Raw genomic sequence first — 26,817 nt, forward strand, 5'->3', positions numbered from 1 at the left:
TATGATTAATGGTCCGCTCGCGACGTCATTTTGTTACTATTTAAGAATACGTAATATAAATGATTTACAATACTAATCGTCGATACGCTCTTTTTAAGTTTAACTTTAGTCGCAATATGATTGCACAGGAAGAATATCGAGAACGTGAGCGCAAATATTATCGGCTCGAAATCCACAACCGCCGGGCGTCCGCTTGATCGCGGCGTGGGAGTCTATGGGAATATTCGGTACTCCGGGACCGGATATTCCGGTTGCAGCGGGAGCTGGGCAATGAGCGGCGGCGAGCGACGCCTTCTAACGGACCTTCTTCCCAAAAGCCGCCATCGATCTGGTTTATCGAGACATGGCGCCGAATGGAGGAACACACGATATTTATCTTTAAAAAAAGCTATACTGAAATGCCATTATTTTCGACGGCATGATTATTTTATTTGGTTTTGGTTCATTTCGTTTTTGTACACACACACATTATTTAAGCACACACCTTCAAAATGGATAAAAAAAGCTGTTATGTGTCATATTTAAACCTTAATACACGCTTTGGAACATTATAATAAACATTCGCCATTCCATTCAATTAAATGATACATACATAAAAGAAATGTAAGTCATATACACATGATTCTATTGCTTTATCGAAAGCATGCAAAAATACCACCCAGCAACCCTTGCAATACGCAGCACAAGAAACACTTTATTTTCTATTTGCGGGTAAATATACTTGTCATTTCTCCATCTATTTATCTTTTTAATATAACGAGTATCTTAGCGGGGTGGGGGAGTATATCATTATATTTTGGGAACCAATTAAGTTTTCATAGTATTGTTTTTTTAGAATACTTCTAGCTGGCGACAGCGCTGTTCTGTGACGTCGTTCATTTCCTTTTTTTTTCTTTTTTTTATTCAATATAAGACATACAATGTATACATGTATATGATCATAAAACAAAATGATACCACGTAGCAGCAATAATGTTCAAACATCTTATACAAGATATGCTAATATATACTTTTTTGACATTAGGGTTTACTTTTGATTAAAAAAAGTTTATATGTATTTTTTCTTTGGTTGTTTGTTATAGGTGTTTTAAAAAACTGAATAATTATAGATAAATATGAGTTGCATAAAGTGGGTAGAAAGCAAACTGGAGTTGTTTATTGAGGTTTAATGTGTTTCCATTTATGTTCAAATATATGAAGTGAATCGTTGTTGAGGGCTATTTCTTTTTCAATTTGAATCTTTCATTACAAATAATTGATGAAACAGTTTATGGTAGGTGTTTGTTTTCTGCATTTCATGCTGAATATGAAATATTTCATTGATATAGAAATGTAATTCACAGCGTTATTAACCTCTTGTATTTTAAAGGCATTTACCCCTAAACTGATGTCTAACTCCGACTCACACTTTGCTTTAACATTTAATTGTTGTTTCTCTAGAAAGTTTGTCAATTGATTCCATAGAGATTGAATATGTTTACACTCCCAGAAAATGTGTTCTATTGTTTCAATATGTTCACTACACATATCACATAGATTTGTGTTGGATAGGTTGCACTTAAAAAGATATTTATTTGTAGCTATGATTCTGTTTTCCTGCCTATGGTGGCCTTGTCGCCCCCAGTGACGTCATAACTCTCCGCAACACGCTACAGACGACATTTGACAATATCACGGAGATTCACAATTTAATAAAGGTCGACTTTTCTGTAACATGTTGAGAAATATTTATTGATACAATCTATAGTGGCTCTAAAGTTGTGATTGCTTTACTGGGAAACATTACAGGTTTACAAGTACATGAACATCCATTCACTGACATCGTCATTACTTGCATAAAAAGGCAGTAGTAACAATTTATAACACGAACCCTGGATGGCATCTATTATGAAAATGGCACTAACATTGTTTTAATCTGATGTAAATTCGTACATTTCTTCACACTTAATTTAGTTTGCAGCGGATTAAAAGCGCTCTGGAAAACGGGGCAAAATGCATGTGCGGAAAGTGTCCACAATTAGCCTATGCCATCGGCACAGGCTAATCGGGTGCGCCACCTACCGCCTAAACTTGACTTTCACTAGTCTAAGAAAGAGACTTTCTTTTACGAGAAAAATACCATAAAACCGGAAAGTGACGTCACTGATACGCGTGTGTGGACAAAGCCGGCTAATCTTGGACGACACATTACGCACATGCATAAGCCCCGTTTTCCCAGAGCAAGGCTCAAACATTTAGGTGACTGATTCTCGAACGAACGCAATCTTACTCATATTTCAGGTCGAGTCTGTCGGGGATGCCTATCTGGCGGTTTCCGGCGTCGGAATCAGTGAGAAGAGGGAGCAGCATGTGGAGAGGGTCGCCATAACCGCTCGGAACCTAACCTCGCCCCTGTATGGTGAATCTATCCAGGTAATGTGGTGTTTGGTTCCTAATTATTTAGAATTGCTATCTATAATGGCTGTCGCCAACACAGCATTGGGCATGCGCATTACGGGAGGGACTTGACATCGCCGCTTGATTGTGAATCTATTCAAGTAATGGTGTGTTTGATATTTTATCATTTAAAAATGGTAGAATGGATGGCCACATGGTGATAATTTCGTAACAATGACGTAGACGTCATTGTTGATATTTTGTTCGAGTCTTTCATTTTAAACGCCACCACTAGATGGCGAATCTCTCCAGGCAATATTTTGTTTGATATTTTGTTATTTAGAATAGCTGTTTATCATGTTCGTGGTTATAACTAAGCAACGATTATGATGACGTCATTTAAAGTATTTTCTCTTCAATCTTTAATCGCCAATGGTATAACAATCATTATAGAATGCGATGCCTATACTAGATTGTTATTTTAAAGAGACTTCCTTTAAAGCGGGTATATACGATTTTTTTATATGTGTTAAATTGTAATATATTAATAAAATATGTTACAATAACACAAAATAGGCAAGAAAAATTATACATTAAAGCCGAATTTCATAAAATGCAGCAAAGAAAAATTAGCGCCCCGAGCCGATAGTGACGTACATATTTTCCTACAATAACCGAAGCATTCGTCTTTGTATTATAAACCGTTAAACTACGAGGAGTGTTCCAGAAGTTCCTGGATTTTCACTATAACTTATTAGTTTGCTGGTAAAAGGCAATGAAATTTACATATTATACAAACCAATTATCACGGACTTTATATATAAGCTAAAAATGCATGAATTCCATAAATCGCGTTTGAAACGCGTTGCCAAAGAGACCTCAGTAACGACATACGGCGCACGCGTGTATTTTATTATAAGTATGAGCGTTACGCGAATTTAAATTTGGTTTAAATGTCGTTGATAAACATAATTTACGGCAAATTTCACGTTACAGCGCCCAAGTCCTCCTTAGAGCCCGGATTTGGCCCCTATGGACTTTCGCGTCTTCCCGGAAGTTAAATCACAGTTGCGCGGTATTCGCTTTGCAAGTAAACAGGAACTTACAGTTGCAGCAAAGCGAATCGTGTCGTCTTTTGACGCTGACTGGTATAGAGACACTTTTGACAAGTGGATTTCCCGACACATACAGTGCATTCGCGTTGGAGGTGATTATGTGGAAAAGATTTGACAGTTGTTAACTTCATAACGTCATTGACGTTGAACAGAAACGTTACACGTGCGTCGGTGTGCGCATTGTGCACATGTTTAAATCTCTGATATATATTTATTGTTTTATGTAATTCCATGATATTTGGAGAGTATATTTGGAAAGGACGAAATATTCTTAACATGCTATTTGTTTGTCCATTTATGTTACCAAATGAAAGTTATAGCGAAAATCCACGAACTTCTGAAACACCCCTCGTAAGTTTAGATGCACATCGTACATGTATGGTATACATGCTGGCGAATTCGGTTGTACAGCCGTTTTCAATTTCAGAATTAAATATCTGTCTTATTTCGCATTTTTCGACACATGTTCTTCTTAACTTTTATTGTAATTTATATTGAAATATATATATAATAAGTTTTTTTACACAGTTTATATAAATTCATAAATATTTGACAAAATCGTATATACCCGCTTTAAATGAAAATGCTTCAAATGCGGAAAGTTTCGTCACTGATTTGCACGTGCGGATTGCTATGGGACGACTAATAATGTCCAGGCGTTTTAATATTCAAGGTTTTCTACAAATTTGAGCTTAAATCTAAAATCTAAGTTCGAATCTTTTTGTACACCAGTGATAAATGTCTTTTTTTTCCATCAAGATTCTTGTGAATAAATGGTTCTCTTTCGAAAAGCGGGGGGAAATCGAGTTGAGAGGCTATTGAATGTTGGAAACGTATTTACTGTTGAAAAACATTATTCTGTCGGAGGACGATTTGCTCGAGCGTTCACACAACAACCCGAAAGTGATGCAGGACGGATGGCGGGGTTGGCATATGCGCGGAACAACCGAGTGTATCCCATCGCTGAGAATACTTCTTCAGGTGGTTAAAAACGTCATTGCCGGTTAAGACATGTCACTTTCGGTATATCGAAATTGTGATAGATCTACAAGTGCTGAGGCTGGTGCTCTCAATGAGGGATGGGTAGGAAGAAAACGGGTTTGATCAAAGTTGAGCGTAATTTGTGTATATCTCATTATATACATACCGTGACGTCACTACGTTATTGTCATATTTAAGCAGATGCGTAAGAATGGACAGAATGGACATACACCTTGATATAATTATAGCCTGCAATTCGATCGGAAATTTAAAGTAAAAGATGCTTGATCGATCGTTTGTTGAACACAAAATTACTTTGAATTTGTTGCAGTCAGAAAGTGACTACTGTTCCTTGTTATTGTATTCTTAAACAACAGTAATTACCGGTTATTAACGTCATATATTTAACAAATGAGTGATTTATCAATATGAATTTCATTCCACGTTGTTCAGGCTTATTGTGTCACCATTTCAGTCAGTAGCAGACCGGTTACCGGTGACAGCGGATCCGGACCGCTGCAGACGAAGTAACTTCCGATCCAATCGTAAATGGACAACGCCACACGGTCCAAAGGCTTATAAGTGTGCGTTGACAATGTTCGGAAATACATTAACCGGTATTCGAGGTTCTTGTTACCAGGGTAAAAGTATGCAGCTAACCCTCACTTTTTCGAACACAATATAGACGTAAAGATGTCTTAAAATTGCTCGACCATAGACAAATGTATTTAATTGCGTTGGTGGTTTTCTTTTATTTCATATTTAACTTGATATTTTTGTTGTGTTTTGTTTTCATATCAGTATTAAAGCCCCGTTCCCAAACATGCAATAACTAGGAAATTGCTTCTTAAAACAAATCAAAATTTATCAAAGTCGGTAAAATAATAAAATAATAACGATTTGGTAAACAATAATAGTTTATTTGCACGCAAAAGATGCCATTGGTGAAAACCGTGTCATTATATTTCTTTCTTGTGCACAAGGCTCTTACGAACATAAACATTATGAAACGCATTTCTTACAAACAAATCAGATTTATTGAAATACTGAACTTGTTCAGTAGAGAACCAGAATTTATATGGTTGTATGTAACCTTGATCGATTGAGAAATGTGCAAAATTCGATCAAGCATGATGGCGAATAAACGAAATCGCACACGTGTTGTTTTGTCGAATTATTATAAAAAAGTATAGTATATCTTTGTTGGTACGGACTATTAAAAGATTAAATCGATCCACTAGAACAGAACTCTAGTTTTTTGTAGAATGTTAAATAAGTCTAGTATGAATAGAAAGTACAGAATAAAAATACTCTTTTTAACATCTCGGGAATACCATATTTGTATTACACTCTTGTGTGCCACTTAGATGGTGCTTCATTTTTTAGGAAAACTAAAAATAGTTGTATATTTTAAAAGTCTTGATTTTGTTCTTTACCTGTAATTTATATTTGAATGCATAAATTACTACCGACAGTTTTTACTGTGTGACACACTCGCACATCCTAATCAACTGCAAACAGAAAAAACTGCGCAGGCAAATATTAATTTAAGAAGCATGTATCGTTTATAACCGTCCAATAAAAACGATATTGATTTTGGTTGGAAATACTGAAATCACTTTAGATTAACTCGTGATGTTAAACAGACACACCGAAACACAAAGACTGGATCAATTTTCGATAAATAGCGACACTATGGAAATAACTGTTAAATGTTGTTTAAAAATAGCCCTGTGCTAAGAACTACATTTTACTATGCGAACACGCAGGTACATTGTATTAGTATGAAGATTTAGAGAAACGTAGAATGTTATCGTGTTATTTATTTTCAGAAACATAAGCACGTATCATATTAGTATATTTGCTTCGCTCTCGAAAAACGGGAGTGTCGTCCCACATTAGCCTCTATTGTTCGCACAGGCTAATCAGGGTCGACACTTTCCGCTTCTATATAATTTTACGGTGCGATGAAGTCTCGTCTTATCGAAAATCCAGTTAAGAAGGATAGTTATGTGCCTGATTACCATAATTTACGCACATGTATTTAGCCCCGTTTTTCTAGAGCGAGGCTTATATGAAGTGATAACATGATGCATTTAGCCCCGGTTTCCTACAATGATGCTCATATGACATGATCATATGACATGTATTTAGCCCCGTTTTCCTAGAGCGAGGCTTATATGAAGTGATCACGTGCGGATTTTATGATAAGTGTGTAGCAAACTCTTCGACATTTACGCTAGAATATTATTACAAAATCCAAGACCGACCTTATAGCTGTAGCATCCGTACATCTCCCGTCTGAACGCAGGCTTGTATGACGTATTCCACGTCAGGGGATACACATGGAAGTAACGTGCCGTAATCACGCTCGGTAACGTTTCCATATGAGTTCCCCCATCCGTGTAACCGCTCAGCATCTAGAAAAATGGTTATAGTAAGAAACATTTTTAAATATTGAATCAAGGTATTGTTAAACGTAAATTTAAGAACCTAGAACCGTTTCTGTCGTGTCTGAAATACCCTCTGCGTGCCGATTTTCCAGACAGCATATTCACTTCAATTTAAACAATGGTTTCAGTATAATGCATGGGTCATTCCTCTGTAGTTTTTCCTTTTTACCTCATACTATATGCAATGGACAAAATTTGAGCATTAATATTCACACGTGTTACTACGGTAACCGTGGATTTAGGAAAACAGTATTTCTGGCTAGTGAGCACTGCGCATTCCATATTAAAATAGTTCTACCTATGACACGTCATGTTAATATCTCGCAAAGGATGCAATATATGCACCATTATACATTGAAAAAGCAAAAAAAAACTTTAAACCCTACAACCGGAGTACCGGACGGCGACGACGACGAACAAACAACATGATACCAGTAGACCCCTTACAACTGCGTTTGATGTTAAACCTTACATTCAGTTTCGATCGTAAATCCTTAGAGAATTTTCAGTCGTACCTGTGTATTTCCGGTATAGTCTGTGTAGTTGTAGAAGTGGTTCCCGTCTATACTGTACTGGATGTAGAAGTACTGGGTGTAGTAGTTGGCGTCTGCGTACTGCATACCGACTGCGAACACATCCGTCTCGTTGCATACATTAACCTCAATCTTGTTGAAACTTTGTCAGAATGTTTATCTGGACGATATCTTGAAAGAATTCGAATCTTTGCACCACATTAGTCCAACATTATATCACCGGGCTAAATCTTAAAAAACCTTCTTTACCACTCTATAAACACATCATTTAAGACTCAATTTTCATGAAACTTGGTCAGAATATTTATATTGAAAATAACTAGGCTGAGTTCGAATTTGGGTTATGTGCGTCCAAAGCCAGGTCAAATCTTATAAAAGCCTTGATACCATTAAAGAGGTCACGTCTATAACTCTATATTGATAACACTTGGTCAGATTGACTATCTGCGCGATGTCTAAGCCAAGTCTGGACCAAGCGCGTCATATTGATTTAAAAAAAACAACGTGTTACCACCCTTTATCATATTTGTTCAGAATGCGTATGTTTGTGTTTATAAATACAATAATCCATCGATACATAGTTTATGAAGTTGTGATGTATAACAATATCCCTTTGTTTGCCCTATCTATATAAAATACTAATAGTAATACTATGACTATAACTTTTACTACTAATAATATCTTTATTTTCTCCGGGTAACACTTTAAGACAAAACATTTAACATTTATAACAACGTGTAACTAAAATCTATCAAACTGTTATTTTATTTCTAGTGTATCCAACATAAACACAATGCAAGATTACCACCAAATCCATCTTAAATAAGTTGTGATTGTTATTATTTTACTAGAAAACAAGCAAAGAAAAATAATATATGAACATTCAAAAAGAAAATTTAAAAATATTAATTATAATAATGATAATAATCTTCAACTAATTAATTTGGTTTATAAAAACTAACATAAATCCAGATACGAATAAAAGTTAAATCAAAAGTGTACTTCATATGTTAATACTTAACCTTCTTTAAAAGAGAATTATAGCGATTTCACAGTTTACCTTTTACACATACTTCTGAATCAAACGTTACAGATGTTGTCTATGACGCATATATCGGTATATTTATTAATGTGTGAATTTATATCTGCTATGTTTATTTAAAACGATTTTCTTGAATAAAATAGCAATGTCTTAGAAAAAGAGGACATATGATCATTATAAATAAACATAAAATTAAATGTTATATTCAGTATACTGTAAAGGCAAGAGTAAAATAGGTACTAAATGTGACAATATTGAAGCATTACAGAAGGTAATGTTACGATGTACGTGTTATTTCTGTTTACCAGATCTTTTTTCACAGCTTTTCGAACACATATTACTTTAAATATTAACAAATTGTATACTTTATAATGAAGCATGACCGCTCCTCATGGATTGCACATAACTTACTTTTAACTCAATAAAGTACGAAATATTCGATACCATTGATGTTCCGTATCCTATAAGGTTTAATTTGGAATTTCGACCCGGGGATCCACTTTTTTATTTTCTCACTACAAATGCGACTTTTTAAAGGCGGCGTGTTATGGGGAAACTATGTGTCTGTAGCTCAAATATAAATGTCATATTTATTGCTAAAATGACATAATTTGCATATTTCAGATGTAAAGGTGCGTTACTTCTAATCTAATGATATGTCTACTGAGTGTGATATGCTTCCTGCCAATTTTAAAACATGTCTGCAATTAAGGGGTGAAGTTTTCTTATCTGGAAAGGGGTAACCCTCTACAAATCACAATGTCGACCCATGCATTATTATAGTCGCTCACAACATTAAAGTAATTGCGTCAGTATTACATTTTGGCTGAGTTCAAAAATGACTGTCGTTTGTCTAAAAACATGGCTGCGAGGTATTAGGACAGTTTTCCTCATAAGTCTATTGTGTAACATTGTTATTAATACCTGCTATTAACAGTTAAATTATGTGGCGTCTGAAGTCATCGCCTTCGGGGCCCTACTGGTGATGTTGTTTGAACATTACTAAATCGAATGAAAGGTCACAGACAAATGATTATAAGGATACCTAAGTGCTTATTGCAAGAATGCTTTATACAGCGATCACACTGTGTTCATCAGTTGGTTCATCCGGAAACATTCGGGAGCTTATTTTGTGTGGTAACATTATACATGCTGCTCATTTTGATTGTTGAAACTAGTTGATGTCTTTACTAAAATAACATGGTTATTTTAACGTTGCAAAATAAATGGATATTTATCAAAACACTATTCCCGCTGTATATCTTAACAAACTGTTTTCAGTACGGCCGTCTGCATAGCCTTAAGTATACAATACAAGACTTATCATCTATAGCTTTGCACGAGATTATTGTTTTCATACATACAGATTGCAAGTACCAAGTCTTTATATAAAACAGTTTACCTAAACAACTAAATTATCGTGCACGTAGCCCTGATACACGCGCGAAATAATCGATTTGATTCATTATCACATAAGCATTCTGTTGATAATATCATCCAGTTGATTAGCAGGACTGACTTTCAAGAACATTCGTTGCGCAACCTGTATAGATAGATCGCGCATGCGGCTGCCTATCTGCTCCAGGATGGAATCCGAGTCATCCACCTCCCCATTCGTCACTATAATTTCCAAGGCTCGGTTCGTGTGCTCCAGCTGCAGCATCTCTAGCTCCATCCTTGTCTTGCTGAACCACATCATCGGCTCTGGGGAGGCGACAATCGCCTTTCTTATCTTCTCCAGTCGCAAGAATACATTGGGCATTCCCTCTAGCATGTCCGTGATATCTGCTACCCATTTATGTTGCTGGTAATCATGCATACCACAGGCTTCCATAAGATTTCTTTCCGGAATCATGTAATAGCAAAGTCGTTTTTTCTCAATAGCAGTCCTAAGTTTTTTCAGTCCGTCATGCAACCAGTAAAGTAAGCTGCGTGAATGAAACTCTGTCTGTGGAGTATTTTCAGCTTGCCATAATATGATGTTTTTCAACACGTACGATGTTATTTCTTTATTATTTGGTTTTATTATATCTCTGAGGATCATTTTAAGAATGACATATACTTTTGCTTGTGTTTCGTTAAGGTTGTTAATAAGTTCTGCCTCGCCGGTGTTGAAACAAATCCTCCACTCAATGTTCTTGTAATCGCTTCCCTTAAACCCTACAGGAGTAACCAAGGCTCCTAATGATACTACTTTCTGAACTATAGTTGGTGATGGCCAATTACGTCGTCTGTCAGCCCATCTCTGTAGGATGCTGGGGCAGTAACAACGTAGTGCGATTACTTTGTCAACATGAAGGAAACCTCGTATTGTATCAGGCATCGACGGCCCGGCTCGTTCATGATGCTCCACATATGCATTATGTGTTGATTGAAGTGCCGAAAATTCATCTAGCAATAATCTACTACTTAATAGAACGCCCCCATATCCATTATCACACAGAGCCTGTGTAATTATACCATGACGTGCATGAGCAGCTGGTCTCTCTTGTAACAGTCTGCAGTGCCCTGGATATACACGTGTATCCATCGTATCCATCCTATACACATCTATGTTGTCTGAAATAGTGAGCAGATTGATATCAGCTTCCACACAGAGGACATCTCCTAGCACCAATAATACGTCCCAGTCGTTTTCATAAATGCAGGTCAGCCCTTCTGCCTTGCTCCCAGCTGTGATAGTTGCGTTTATATTTGTAATCAAAGATCGAGCATGCACGAGTCTGTCATATGCATTCATCAGCCTGTCAAACTCCCTCCACTTCTCAACGCGCCACCGTCTGACCTCCTCGCCGTAACCCAACCGGGTCATTATAGTACAGATCTCCATGGACACGTTTTCAAGATGATTCTATGAACAAAGTAATACGATCTTTAAGTCAGTTTAAAATACGCAATTGTGCAAAAAAAATTATAAGCTCATACACAAAATACAATTTGGTTTACATATGTTTTCAAATAAAGTTTAAATTGTGCTTTTTAATTTCATTGTAGGAAAGTTTATTGAAAACTTTGAAGTAATTAATTATCTTCGATTACTTTATCTATTTTCTGCTCGCTTTGTGCCTGCTTTCCATTCATAGGGACATGGACATTAAGATTAGCAATGTTGTACGTGAATTTGCTTGGAAGCATCCTAGGCGGATGGATCTTCCTGACATCACGTCTGAGTTGTAGAATGTAACCAGACATAGTACGAAGAGATATATGAATTATCTAAGTGATCATTTCTGAGAAAGTACAAATATCATAACATAAGTTGAATAGTTGTAAGAACATACTTGTGCATATATTTTGTTGTATTGTTTTTGTTACAAAAATGACATAATATTTGATAGAACTTAAAATAAACAGTGTTATTTAAACTGTTATTTTTGTTATCTGTAAAAAGGTTTATCAATGACTTTGCCTTATTTGACAGTTTTTGAACCAAAAGACTCAACAAGGTATACATAATACGATTACAACAAAGTTTGATAAATATCCACTCATTTAACATGATGACCTTGTAGGATATCCAACAAAGTTAAATAGGAGGTCCAACCATCTAACACTGTTAAACAATTTCAGGATAAAGATTATGTCTCCCACCATTTTAGTGGTTTGAGAGACTTTTGATTTAACCCTGTGTGTCTGTCTGTGTGTATGTCACACTTTATGTCTGAACCCAAGTTCTTGTTTGTTTTACATGCACTTTTATCATGCAAAAATTATAATTAGACAGCAGGAATTTGCATCATTTCAAAGTGACATTAAAAAAAATCGACAACAGGAGGGGACCCCCCTTCAGCACCCTCCCCAGTTGAGCCCCCCCCCCCTCTAAATAATTTCTGCGTAGGCCTCTGTAGTATATGACTTACTCGATAGTGATGACTGCAAAGGCTGCTGTGCTTGCAAATGCTTCTAGTCTCTGACTTACCCGAGAGTGACGACTGTACAGGCTGCTGTGCCTACAAATGCTTCAGTCTCTGACTTACCCGAGAGTGACGACTGTACAGGCTGCTGTGTCTTGGAACGCTTCCAGCCTCTGACTTACCCGAGAGTGACGACTGTACAGGCTGCTGTGCCTTCAAATGCTTCCAGTCTCTGACTTACCCTAGAGTGACCAGCCTCTGACTTACTCGAGAGTGACGACTGTACAGGCTGCTGTGTCTTGGAACGCTTCCAGCCTCTGACTTACCTGTGAGTGACGACTGTACAGGCTGCTGTGCCTACAAATGCTTCCAGTCTCTGACTAACCCGAGAGTGACGACTGTATAGGCTGCTGTGTCTTGGAACGCTTCCAGCCTCTGACTTACCCGAGAGTGACGACTGTACAGGCTGCTGTGTCTTGGAACGCTTCCAGCCTCTGACTTACCCGAGAGTGACGACTGTACATGCAGCTGTGTCTTGGAACGCTTCCAGCCTCTGACTTACCCGAGAGTGAGGTCTGTACAGGCTGCTGTGCATTCAAATGCTTCCAGTCTCTGACTTACCCGAGAGTGACGACTGAACAGGCTGCTGTGTCTATAATGTTCCCAGTCTCTGACTTACCTTAGAGTGACGACTGTACAGGCTGCTGTGCCTGCAAATGCTTCCAGTCTATGACTTACCCGAGATCGACGACTGTACAGACTGCTGTGCCTGCAAATGCTTCCATTCTCTGACTTACCCGAGAGTGACGATTGTACAGGCTGCTGTGCCTGCAAATGCTACCAGTCCCTGACTTACCCGAGAGTGACGACTGTACAGGCTGCTGTGCCTTCAAATGTTGCAGTCTCTGACTTACCCGAGAGTGACGACTGTACATGGTGCTGTGTCTATAATGCTTCTAGCCTCTGACTTACCAGAAAGTGACGACTGTACAGGCTGCTGTGCCTGCAAATGCTTCCAGTCTCTGACTTACCCGAGAGTAACGACTGTAAGGCTGCTGTGCCTGCCAATGCTTCCAGTCCCTGACTTAACCGAGAGTGACGACTGTGCAGGCTGCTGTGTCTGCAAATGCTTCAGTCTCTGACTTACCCGAGAGTGACGACTGTACAGGCTGCTTTGTCTATAATGATTTCAGTCTCAGACTTACCCGAGAGGTACGACTGTACAGACTGCTGTGTCTATAATGCTTCCAGCCTCTGACCTACCCGAGAGTGACGACTGTACAGGCTTCTGTGTCTATAATGCTTCCAGTCTCTGACTTACCCGAGAGTGACGACTGTACAGGCTGCTGTAGCCAGACTCTGACTCTGTACATCCGACGTCTCCTTCTGCCATTTGTAAAATGCTGGAAGTATATATAAGTTTTAATTGTCAAAGATGTGATTTTATTTAAAAAGGCAGAATGAGTGGTAATAATATATATTATTGTTTTAATGTTATTTTTCAGAGTTTACGTTCTTGTAAACTCTCATAAAACATCAGCATAACAGCAAGTTTGATCCTTTAATCCTAATGTCGCATAACATCTTATGAAGCACTTAATAATATATATGCACATTGACTTCACATTTAAAAGTCTTAGATACTACTTTGTACACGATGGATCTAAATGCACCTGGTTAAAAAATAATGCTTGATGTGTGTGGTGTAAAATAGTACATGTTGTAGTTCGATTCTTTTATCATAAGTATCCAGATAAGTATATCATTTATGAGATAAAAGTTAAAGACTTGAACACTAGGTTAGTTTCAACTTTAACTGTTATATAATGGTGTTCCATCAAACGAGTCAAGACAATGAAGTCCTGTTCGTATCAATAAACCTGTTAGTTATTGGTGTAACCTTTTACGAATGCCCGAGCTTCGTTATTGATTGTTAAAATCACTTGATGACGCTGTGAGAATCTGCTGGACATCTGAATAAGAACTATATTGTTCATATGCGGACATGGATAAGCTTGGATAAGTCAAGATGTTGCAGTTGGTGATGCAAATTATTTAAATAATCTTTTAAGCAACGTGTTATTGATTGCTGCACGCAAAAATGGGCCGACGACGTTTTAAACTCGAGTCGATGTCATCATTATAAACATACAAAAGCCTACAGAACACAGAAATGTACTTATCTATTGATATAGCACCAAATAAAAGATTGCGCTTTTGAAATTCCGAGCCTCAATCACAATTTACAAATCGAACTGGGGAAACGCAATAATGTACAAAAAGAAAACAGAATATGCAATTATTGTTCTGCAAACTAAGTTCGATATCTGGATTGTGAATATCATGCGTATGTGCGTGTGTGTGAATATGTTTAAACCAACTATGCCAAGATCTAAGAAATAAAAATAACTGAATAATGTACATTCTATATTTACACAACTCTTATGTATTTTTATAAGCATGTTCTAGACATATATAACTTTATTTCCTCCAAATACACGAAGAGCAGAACAAATAATATGACACAAGTTTACAATTATTAACAAAAGCATAAGATTTAAATGCATACAAAATGCAATATAGTATACTTCTTAAGCGATCAAAACACTAAACATTGGCATGATAAACAGAGTACCTTAAATACACAACTATATGAAAAAGTTTTTATAGGCATGGGAATAAATTGATATTATTAAGGAAAATAAATCGTCTAGAAAGGTAATTGAACCAGGAAAAAACAGTACGCATGTGGTATAAACATTAAACATATAATATTACTTTATATATATTTGAACAAAAGAAGTTCTGAACGGTGTGTTTACATTCTGTCCTGCCCTTGTGTAATCCACTGAAAACCCTGTTGATTCTGCACCCTCGTAATGCCTATTGTTGTCATTTTGTCTTATTATAACGTGAATGTTAAAACCAGTCATAACAAAGAGAATATATTAATTGTTTTAACGCGTATCTATATTTTGGGGATTTACCACCGATATGCTCTTTTAAAGTATCTCAAACACATACACACAATAAGACGTTTTTTATTACAAAATTTATGGCAATTAAAAACACATTATACCTATAGTTTGTTCAGTTAACTAATAGGTAAGGTAGTTGACTGGTTAATTAATTTTAATAGTAATAGAAAGTTGGAACTTTTATTTTGGGCATGGAAAAGTATGTCCTAAAAAAGAGAACATTGCAATCGTTTAATGCATATCTGTTCTTAAAGGGGCCTTTTCACAGATTTTGGCATTTTTTAACTTATTCATTAAATGCTTTATATTGATAAATGTAAATATTGGATCGTAAAAGCTCCAGTAAAAAATCAAGAACAAAATTAAAAAAAGGAAAAGAACATTGCCCGGAGCAGGTTTCGAACCAGTGACCCCTGCAGTCCTGCCCGAGTCCTGAAGTAAAAACGCTTTAGCCTACTGAGCTATTCCGCCGAGTACTCATACATGACGTATTTTACACCTTATATAAGCAATCTTCGTAGTTATACAAAATTTAACGACAAGAACAGAACTCTCCAAATTATTCAATCGTTTCGCGTTGCAACGCTTTATAATTTTTAGGTTTTATAATCGTCAAAAGATGCATATAATGGCTATATTAGAGCATGGTATATGTTTAGTATTACTGTTTCCTCACAAATATCATAACTAAAACGAAAATTTGCGAATCTGAAACAACTTTTTTCAATTTTGTAAATTTACCAAAGCGTGAAAAGATCCCTTTAAGGCGGAATACCACCGAAATGCCCCTTAATAAATCTCAAACACAGGCACACAATACAATATTGTAGTTTGTTTTACGAAATGTAATTTCTATTTAAGACATTTTGTTTCATTTGTTCAATAAATAATAGTTCGTTATTTTGAGTGGGTGCCTCGTTGTTTCTGCGGTGTATTTATGATTGAATCCATTAAATTTAGAATAAATCTATAACTTAAAACAATGAGAAATATGTCCCAAAAAAAAAATAATAAATACTAAACCGCTTATTCTTTACCAAACATATTTGCATTTGTAATATTTCGGTTTAAACATATGTTATGTGAAACATCTTAAATACGCATTAATTTTTAACAAAATACATTCTACTCCAGTTGGGTACGTCAGAAAGAAAAGTTATACATCCCTTATTCTCATAGTATCGGCCCTACTAATAATATCGTTAATTAAACGATAACTCCTCAAGAGGTGCTGGAAAGTTTTCTTTTTTTTTCAATTTGTAGATGTTGTAATTTATTTCATATTAATCCATGACTGTTACGACGATCATTCTCATGATTTCCGGAGTTCATTGAAAAGTAGGTGATGCTTATTCTACAGTGGGGCAATGATTTTTAAATTACGTAGCACACAATTATGTCAGTTTGTTTATGGATAAATATTAGCTTAATGAAATGATTATATATCGGTTATTCTTATATAAAATATTTTACGAACAACAAGAGCAAGAGTTTTTCCATTCAGATATTTTTCAGAACAAGAACATGCGCATAGTTACAAATCTTAGCAACCAATCAGAAGGGCCGATACTATGAGAACAATAGTACATGATACAGATTACTACAGGGAGCTTAATCTAGCCAGTATTTTGTCAAATCAATGACGATATTAATGCAATATTCGTTGATATGTCCCAGAAAACACATTTAGCTTTATATTGACATATAGCACATACGTTTTTTTTGTATTTGTTCAATTCCAAAATTCGTATGTATTCATTATGAGGGCCGATACTACCGATAGACATGCTAATCAAACCATGGTTCAGATGTTATATTCCAATTAAAACCGGCCTAATAATGTCAAATCGGTCCCAGTCAAAACCGATCACAGGCACAATCGGTACTCTGGTACCCGATGTTTATTTTACATCACACAAAACCACCTACGATAAAACAGGTTTAACACTTGATGACGGCATTGTGCTATCTTTTATAGAGATAATAAAACATATTTAGAAAATGCGTGTTATTCTGTGCAGAGCATGTCTTAGATGTTGTGTAAATGACTAAAGCTTAACATTATTTATTTGCTAGTTATAGCTTTACCTCGAATATTTTTTAAATCGCTCACAAACGCATTTGTATAATGCCATAAAACGGCTATATAGAACTTATTCATATTTTTGGTAATTAGTTAAACATGTCCAAACAGGCAAATTGAAACTTGAAACTTGTTTATTTGCTTAAACGCCAATAACTATGAAAAGACATATTCAATGGCGTTTTACAATAAGCTGAAAATGATACAAGTTAAACAATATATAAATAATAAACCGATGATAAACCTGATAAAAAAGATATAATCGGGGTTAGTTAAACAATTGAACCATAAACGGTATTTCGATTTAAATATATAAGCGGGCATAATCTTGAAAATTGCATAAAAATCACGGAAAAGGTAAGTTTTAAAATTCTTCTTAAAATATTCTAAGAAATTCGATTTTCTAAGATCCTGAGGCAAGGAATTCCAGAGTATTGGCCCAGCGGTACTGAAGCTCCTGTCACTGAATAACTTTCGCTTATTGAACGGAACGTCATACAGGGCCATGTTTGAGTCGTATGACCGCAGACTTTTGGAATATGTTTCTTGAGAAGTTCAGTGAGGTTGGCCGGGGCCTCATCATTTGAGCACTTGCACATTAATGTAAGTTGTTTGAAGATTATCCTTTCTTTGATCGGCAACCAGTGCAACTCATATAACGCTTGCAGGGGGGTGGGGGCGCCGTTGACCGTCGGTCATCAACATGAACAGTGCAACAACGACCCTTCATATATGAGTTCATCCACGCAATTGCGGTGTCTTGAAGACCATAATAACCCTCTCGAATTCCAATCCCTCGGGGAATTAAATGGTTAATATATATATATATTCGAAATTGGACAAAAATTACACGTGTGTAATGCTTTCATAGATAATACAAAACATGATTTCCCGGCATGGTGTTTCAACCACATGTTATCAAAACAATGCGTGGTGAAGTGGTACTCGCTCGGTCTGTTTATTAGACATCCCGGATTCTAATCCCAGTGCAGATATAAATATCGTGTTCTCGTTAAATAATGATTATTAAAAACTATTACAAATGGTAACACTTTGCTAGTAAATTCATTTAATGGCATTTATATAACAAATCAAAGAAAGCTGTGAGCAATTCCCTTTAAAAAGCCATATAAGATTCAAGAGGCTAACACAGATGTGGTTGATGACTTTATCGAAATCATGGTATAATTATATACCACCACAATATTGATGAATCGTGATCAAATATTAATCGGACCATATCTACACAGAGTTTGATTAAGGGGCATGTATTCACAAAAGTAACCAAATTTTAGAAAACCCGTATTACAAGTCGAGCAACCAAATTTATGAATAATTATGTATTACCCTCAGTCAGAATTTTGATCTTGACAAGATCATGTTTGAACCTGGGTTAAGTGGGGTCAAACACTAAGTCACTAGGTAAAAACTTCGGCAATATGTGTACCTTGAACTCAAGTTAGCGCTTCGGGACCATCATTGCCCTCTTGCTAATATTTAGACTTTATAAATCAACTAAGGGAACGGAAGTAAGTGCATTCACAAAAAGCTGCTGCTGATATCACACAGCTCTTTGAACCATGCATTTTCAGCCGGGTATACGGGGTATCCGTATTTTTGTTTAATACGAGAATAATTTTCAAGATCAATTAATATTAGCAGAAAGTCTTCCGAAAAGGCTAAAGCTTTTTTATATCGGATGATTTAATATTATCTTCTTTTCTATGAACATGATATTTAAGGGTACTATTATTTGCATGTGTAGTCGACTATGTAAACAGCAAAACAAAACGTTCTTTATCATTTTTAAGTACGCAAATATTAACGAATACCAATAGTTTATTCGTTCCGTTATTTATATGTTTTTTGAAAATTTTGTCTTGTTTTTGAGGCCAGGTTCATTGGTGCTTCCAGTGTTTTAAGGAAATAGTTTTAAGGTTTATTGAGTGTTCCTATAGTGCGCCAAATACATACTTGTTTTAATGCAACTATTGATATATTTTTTGCGTAAATTAATCGGGAAATTACATACATAATATGTGTGACAGGTTGTAAACGGTTAACGTCAGAGCAGGTGAAGTGTGTGTCATTAATAATTGACATATTATTATGGTTACAGCTCTCTAGGATTATCAACGGGAGACTTAATGTAAAAAATGACCTTGCTAATGCACAGTAAGAAACAAACATATGCCCCACCATCTTCACATGGTGCACAATTTTAACACTAAATGCGGCTTTTTCTGTAATCAAAAATGTGATTTTTCAGTAAAATGCACGGTGATACAGATCTGATGATGATGATGATGATGATGATGATGATGATGATGATGATGATGATGATGATGATGATGATGATGATGATGATGATGATGATGATGATGATGATGATGATGATGATGATGATGATGATGATGATGATGACGATGATGATGATGATGATGATGATGATGATGATGATGATGATTGTTGATGATGATACTGCTGCTGCCGATGCTGCTGCTGCTGATGATGATTATGAATTATGTGTGTTTTGGCTCAAAAACGTTCGTCGGAAACAGGCGATCGTCCATTTTATGCTTACAGTGCAAGGTCGTCGCTATCACGGCAGCTGACAAAAGCGCAAACGCTAAAGTTGATGCGTCGAGGGAAAGGGCAACGTGTATATATAATGTGTTTTACAAATCTTCGTTATGAATACATCGCTGTAACGCAACATGACGATGGCCATAAAGCGACAGTATGATGTTGATAACGGGACAGTGCGATAAAGAAGGCACGGTACTTTAATACTTTGATAACTATAATGCGATATAATTTCGTTGTATATTTAATGCACTGTTATATTATCGTCATCGTACTGTCGTGTTAGCATAATCATAGAATCTCTGATTAGTTGTGGTATTGTATATAATACCATCAAGTCCAAGTGCCCGCTATGGTACGGGCGCCATTTGCTATAGCTTCTAATTGGATTGACTTTAGAGTCGATACTCGAGAGCACGTTGACGGAGACATGATACTATTATACTATGATATTGCGATAAGATTTCATTCAATAACATATGTTTTGTCGCAGTATAGCCATTGCGTGTTCGTGTTGTATAGTTATGATATCGTGTGGTCGTGTTGTCTCGTTATCGTCATCGTACTGTCTTGTTATCATTTTCGTAGAATCTCTCTCCGATGCCCATGTACACATTAGTTTTTTTCACAAGAGGGTTGTTTCATTACTGTACATAAATAACAAATAATAAGGGACCATATCAATACATTGAAATGTAAGAAATGGGAACATTTTATGATTATTATTGAACAGACGTTGGTATCTTTACTTGCGCCCATGAATTTCAGTATCGATTTAAAGGTGAGCTAATGTCCGGTTGTAACTTTTTTAGAGTTTGAAGACAGACGGGTAAGCTTTTGTCCGGCGTAGTTAAATCACCGGATAACTTTCGTCCGCCCAAACCTCCCTCCCCCCCTCAACATTCTGTCGAGGTGAGCTTTTGCAATACATTGGATTTGTTCTGTTCCAATTATTTTTTTATAAAATACCAACAGTATAATACAAAATCTATGAATATTCCTTATGGAAACATATATGAAGAAATCGCGTACCGTGTCAAGTAATATCCTAATAAAACACAGAATACAATACAAAAGGCCTAATGAAAACAACACGCATATAATTTATTAGTTAAAAACAAACACGAGATTAAAGCAGAACAAAATCTCAAAACGTATCCTTATCATTTATACGATGAAACGCATCTACGACATAAATAGACGCGTAAATGCATATGACACTTCAACAAATTATGTACAAAAATATGAGCAAATAAACAGGCTTACCAGACGCAAAACGTTATCATTATACAGGCAGGCGAATAATGTACACTTGATAGGAGACGCTGAACTGTACATAGGAATATCTATATAAAATAAACACATTCGATGTGGAAGTAGAGGCCAGTAGAGACTTAATGACAACTTTTTAAAGCAAATAGTTAAATAAACGAAATAAAGCACGCACGGCTTAAAATAACTTTTGAAACGCTGAGAAAGATTAAATTAAGTGTACAAAAACGCAGAACATATTTTGAGCAGTTCATTTATGGAAGATATATTTATGATAAAATGCTTAGAAATCAACAAGCAGACATATACTAATTCACACGAGACCTTTGCCTAAAGCGCGGATTACAAGCATTCTACTTTCGGAGTGCATAAATTTGGCGATAGTTTGGTTTATTTCGCATATTTCCCTACACTGTCGTTACCGTTTTGTAACAGTTTGCTCATACTGAAATTTCTTTCAATAGTTGAATTTAAAAGAATGAGTGATTAAATACAATATAAATATAACATAATTTATTTTGTTTTGAATTTAAATAGGTAACCATCAACAAACACCATCAACTATTATGTTAAACTAAATGAAAACTAAACATAATGCAATAAATGTACTTACAACGCAATGTTATCGCGATTGCCATCTGCGTGTTCCTTCTTTGTGAATATTTTGTTCGTTTTCCAACGTTATATTTTTCGTTGAGTTTAATTGAGACCCAAGTCTGGCGCACTGCCAAGACAAATTTAATATGATTTAAGTTCACATTCCCCTCGAACAAGTGACACAAGCAAACACACAGATAAGATAGCACAGATAGTAAGTTTTGGACATCGGCACGATTTACCGAAATCTATCTATATGTGCCCGAATGCACCAACATATTTGCAAATATTTGCAAACCTAAGATAATGCAAAACAATTTAGTTGTAAATATATCAACTTCATTTATACTACTTCACACTTGTGTTATACTTTAAATAAGTATAATAACTATAATAATAATATATTTTTATGAATTGCGGTACGAATACAAAACTGCAGATAAAATTCAATTTACTTTTAAATTTTAAATTATTTTGATTATATAAAACAGTTATTTAGACAAGTACATAGTAATAATGAAATACAACACGGCCAGGCATTAGATTGTGTTTCTTATTCATCTAATTAAGCACTTGTGCGAAAAACTACACGCGATGTAAGTCTTGAAAAAGCGAGTTGGTACATTGTGTATACATAATTGTGTTTCTGTACAATTTTGTATTTTTAACATACGAAATATTAAAACATTTCTATACATTGCGAATATTTAAATATGTTGTGAACTCGAAAGTTATGTATTATTCGGCCAGTTATTTATATTATGTTAAGAGCATTTATACTATGTATTATGATGATTGTTTCGTACAGTTTGTTTATGTCTTTATCTGGGAAGAAACGTACGTCAAGAACTTAGTTATTGCGTTTATTCACAATGCATAATCTAAACTCCTGGTAGAAATTGCACTTAGCGAGTACTGAACGCGTTTACTTTGCACTGATAAGCGTCTCTGACGTGGTTAGCTCGATTGATCAGGGATTCTTTATGGGATTATATCACGACCTCTTCTTATGATTCAAGTAGGCCGCTTGACACTCAATATGGGTAAAGTTTATGACAAATTTTTGTGTAATAAAATTATGTTGTGGTAAAGCAACGATGCGAGCAGATTCACTGACGCTAATGATAACTGAAATTTTGTTGAAATGTCGCCAAACAAAAATGAGCAAGTTGACTTTCAAACAATTTGATCTAAAGATTGATAACAAATAGTATGACGTCAACATATACTACCAAAGGATGTTATTAAAGATCAGGCACCAGAACCACTAGCAACGAAATCTAATAGGTAGTGATGCGTAACCCGCAATTAGATTTCAATGTTTTTAGTGTAAACATATATGTTCTCACGAGCTCAGATGCAATATAAATACAATAATAACGTTTTTGTTCACCTAAATCATTTGAACGATAATTATTTTGTATATATTTTTTCGGTACATTTGGGAATATTTAGTTAGATATTGGTAGATTTTGATAATTCATGTCGCTATTGATTTATGTAACCTAGTCTAACGTACGTAACTCCATTGTTTAATGCCCATGTATCGCCATTTATAAAAAAAATGATAAAGTCGATTGATTTATCTTTATTTACATGACCTTGGATATATTATTAAATCTGAATAATCATAGTGTTAGAGATGTATGACCGTAGGTTGATAATCGACGTATATGCTCTGAGATGTATGACCGTAGGTTGATAATCGACGTATATGCTCTGAGATGTATGACCGTAGGTTGATAATCGACGTGTATGCTCTGAGATGTATGACCGTAGGTTGATAATGGACGTATATGCTCTTGGTAAACTACATTGTACATAATTTGTTATTAATAATAATAATCAAATCGGTCCAGGATACAGTCTAAAGTCCTTGAATATTTGAGTAGTTAATTGAAGAGTATAAAAGCAAACTATGCGAAAGCAAACGGTTAAAGGGACGTGTTCACATATCAATGTATCTTTGAAAAAAAAATACAAAAATGTACTAATTCAACTGATGAACTATGTTTAAATTCTTATAATAGCAAGGAAAAAGACAACATAAGACAGTGCCCATGTACTTTGGTTTTAGCCATTGACCTCTCGACACGAAATCGTACACGCCAGGACTTTTACATGCAGGTTATGTAATTTTGAGAATCGTTACAATCCTATATCGGCAATACACAACTTCGCTCAATTATTAGTGAACAGTGCTCATTACTTTTCCGATTTCGTTTGATATTAATACACGCTTACATTTATTTACATTTTCCTTTTTCTGAATGTTTATTTTGCTTGTTTGAATATAATACATGAATTCCTTTTGGAATCTTTGAAAATGTATTCACTTATTTCTGACGCGTGTGTATTTACACGAGAAAGTTCGAGTATTTATATTAAGATTTTTTCGAACACATGAACTTAAAAAACACAAACAAATATACAATTTGTAAATAATATATTAAAAAAAACTAATTTCCTGCACTTTCGATTTCAAGACAAGTCTTGCCTGATGTTTTCTTCGTAAACATCGTCTTCATGCCTTCCATATCTGTGGCAAGTTTTATAAAAATCCGCAAAAGTTAAAGAGCGGACTCGAAAACGTTACGGACAGTTTAATCGACTAACAACGTAACTGATTGACGGACGAAGGGCATTCCTATAAACCACCACCCCCTCCACCGTTCCGATTTGCGGCGGGTTATATGAAAACAAAAATGTCAAACATGAGTTTAAAACACAGCTTCTAAGTAATGCAAATTACTGATTAATCTGGGACTCACGTGCATAATATCCACTTTCACTGAGCGCGGTACTTTTATAATGACACCGGTGTTTTCTCATAACACAAATCATACCTTTGACGAAGTTGCTGTTACTGTACACAAAGATAATATAACTGTTCTCCAATTGTCTGGATTAGGTCGATATGTTCTGGGTATATTATACTCTGCATATGTATTATTGAAATTAATTAATAAATGATAATTAATTTAAATAAAAGACACTTATTTAGCACTATGGCTACTAAATTGTATTCTTTCTATATGCATAATTCTTATGAAAAAATGTGGTCATGATCTTGGTTTTAGGAACAATTATTTAGAAGCCTTCTTGATTCTGCCAGCCATTTTGGACGCCATCTTCATATATTTTATATAACACACGTCCTTTATTCATATTTAACATGAATTAAAATACACATATTACAATAACAAATTGACATACGTAACAAAATAATGCATATCTATATGTTTAAACAAATAGGATTGGAAATGGCCACCATTTTTGACGCCATATTGAATTTCTAAAACAAACAAAGATAACAGCCCGACATGATTGGGATTTTTCATCAGTAATATATACGCTAACAAAAAAAAAATCTTTATTATTTAGTATACACTTCAATGTCGGGTTTAGTGAAGATTGGCCACTTTTCTTCCAGACTAGCAAACAACATGATCGACGTAAACATCGATCTATAAAGTATTATGTCGCATAAGATATCATTAAGTGCTATATAAAATACAAAAAAAATATCCGAACAGTCAAATGCTTGAGAGACAACTCTTCTCTAGAAAAATAATGGACCAGTGGGTCTGTGGAATTAGAACGGTGTTTAATCATACGAGTCTATAATCAACTGCATAGTCCTGGTCATATCAATCAACAGGATGGAAAACTACGTACACTAGTGTCACTATTTATATGAAAATAAAAGCTTGAGTGAAACAAATCAAATCTGATTGTGCAAAACAAGGCGAGGAATGCGCTTGGTTCTAATATTCGACAGTTTTAAATCGTTGTTAAGACACATGTTAATTTGCAAACATGTGCACGTATGTATTTACATCAATCTTAAGATGAAGTTAGAATGCAGGACACGAATTAACATGACACAAATTGCTTATTCGCCCCAATAGATACTATTTGTTCATAAAAAACATACACAGTTACTGTTTGAAGGTACGGTAGTGTTATTTTTTTTTAATTTATTATACTTTCGATTTTAGGACACAATGGCTAGAGTGTGTGATATTTTTATTCGTGCATTTGATATTTTAACAATTATTTTTTCTATTAAACCTTCAAGTCTACTGCCAGGACCAATTGAATGTGATAAAAGTCCTTATTCGCCTCTAACAAATCACACGCAGATACACATTGAAGATATTTGTTATTATAAAATGATGGTACTTTCGATTTATACAACCTTTAAAGGGAATTTATGAGTAGGAATGTTATGCGATAGGTTGACCATAAGCATTAAGATTGAAGATAACAGTCTACTTACGGAACAAATGCACGCGAATGGAATTTACACCGGTCTTTTAAGCTCGCTAACAAACTTTCTTCTACGGTTAATCTATGTACCTTTAGTAATTATTTTAACAGATAATATGTTAAAGATAAAAGGATATATTTATATAATGCCCAAATGCTCTTTTGAAGTATATCAAACACATCTCGTTTGTTCAGTAAACCATTGTTTGGAAGTTATTTTGTGTAATTAGTTGTGTCTGCGGTATATTTACATTAAGGTGTGAATGCATTTAATTGCGAACAACAAAGTATGGCATAACTATGGGCAAAAGTTAAATAAAACAAGAAAACATATCCTTTGACTAAAACGCCAATTTATTTTGACACCAATAATAAAATGGCTCGTCTCAAATTCACAAATGTCATTCCAATAATGTTATTTTTCCTTATCATTTTCTATCATTTTCATTTTTAAAGGAAGAACAGTTGAATATCATTCAACGCTTGATATTTTGACGTTGAATTCAACGTTGAATTTCAACGCTCTCAGTCTCTGAATTGTCATAGAGACTACAAACTTAAACTTGATGTGTCTTTAATTTGAGTTGCAATGCTTTGAGGTTAAATTCTATTTACATTTATATGTATCATGAATATTGCTAGGCCAAGTGTGAGGTTGAGCGCTTTGCATTGACC

General features: G+C 35.3%; 3 protein-coding genes across 7 annotated transcripts in view; 1 reads left to right on the forward strand and 2 right to left on the reverse strand.

The window, feature by feature from the left end:
- The window catches only part of LOC127850058 (histone-lysine N-methyltransferase SETMAR-like), a 146,137-nt gene extending 140,508 nt beyond the window's left edge, over window positions 1-5,629 (forward strand). The window contains exon 3 of the mRNA XM_052382810.1: window positions 4,948-5,629. Coding sequence (XP_052238770.1) covers window positions 4,948-5,157 — 210 coding nt within the window. The 3' untranslated portion in view covers window positions 5,158-5,629. The remainder of the gene's footprint in view (window positions 1-4,947) is intronic.
- Window positions 5,630-8,289: 2,660 nt separating this feature from the next.
- LOC127850056 (uncharacterized) overlaps window positions 8,290-26,817 on the reverse strand; it is a 263,076-nt gene continuing 244,548 nt past the window's right edge. For 2 of the 5 annotated variants that reach the window (XR_008035036.1, XR_008035034.1), the window contains one exon: window positions 8,314-8,480. The gene's annotated coding sequence lies outside the window, so the exon portion shown is untranslated. Of the gene's footprint in view, window positions 8,481-8,780; window positions 9,903-26,817 lie in introns of those variants that run through there. The other 3 variants (XR_008035037.1, XR_008035030.1, XR_008035033.1) reach the window with 2 other exon arrangements.
- Window positions 9,969-22,068, reverse strand: LOC127851210 (uncharacterized). The gene is made up of 4 exons (XM_052384835.1): window positions 21,887-22,068; window positions 13,676-13,757; window positions 10,563-11,351; window positions 9,969-10,304 (listed from the first exon to the last, which is right to left on the reverse strand). The coding sequence occupies exons 2-4, from the start codon at window positions 13,745-13,747 to the stop codon at window positions 9,969-9,971; spliced, it is 1,197 nt and encodes a 398-aa protein (XP_052240795.1). The 5' UTR covers window positions 13,748-13,757; window positions 21,887-22,068.

Source organism: Dreissena polymorpha, chromosome 11, assembly GCF_020536995.1.
Source record: "Dreissena polymorpha isolate Duluth1 chromosome 11, UMN_Dpol_1.0, whole genome shotgun sequence".
In the NCBI taxonomy this organism is placed as follows: domain Eukaryota; kingdom Metazoa; phylum Mollusca; class Bivalvia; order Myida; family Dreissenidae; genus Dreissena; species Dreissena polymorpha.

Bases quoted from the DNA above. Each gene is read 5' to 3' on its own strand.
- LOC127851210 (XM_052384835.1), bottom strand. From the start codon at position 13,747: ATGGCAGAAGGAGACGTCGGATGTACAGAGTCAGAGTCTGGCTACAGC. The intron at 11,352-13,675 runs GTAAGTCAGAGA...CTTTGTTCATAG, and splicing joins TGTACAGTCGTCACTCTCGG to AATCATCTTGAAAACGTGTC. The intron at 10,305-10,562 runs GTATATGTCATT...CATGATTACCAG, and splicing joins TTAACGAAACACAAGCAAAA to CAACATAAATGGGTAGCAGA.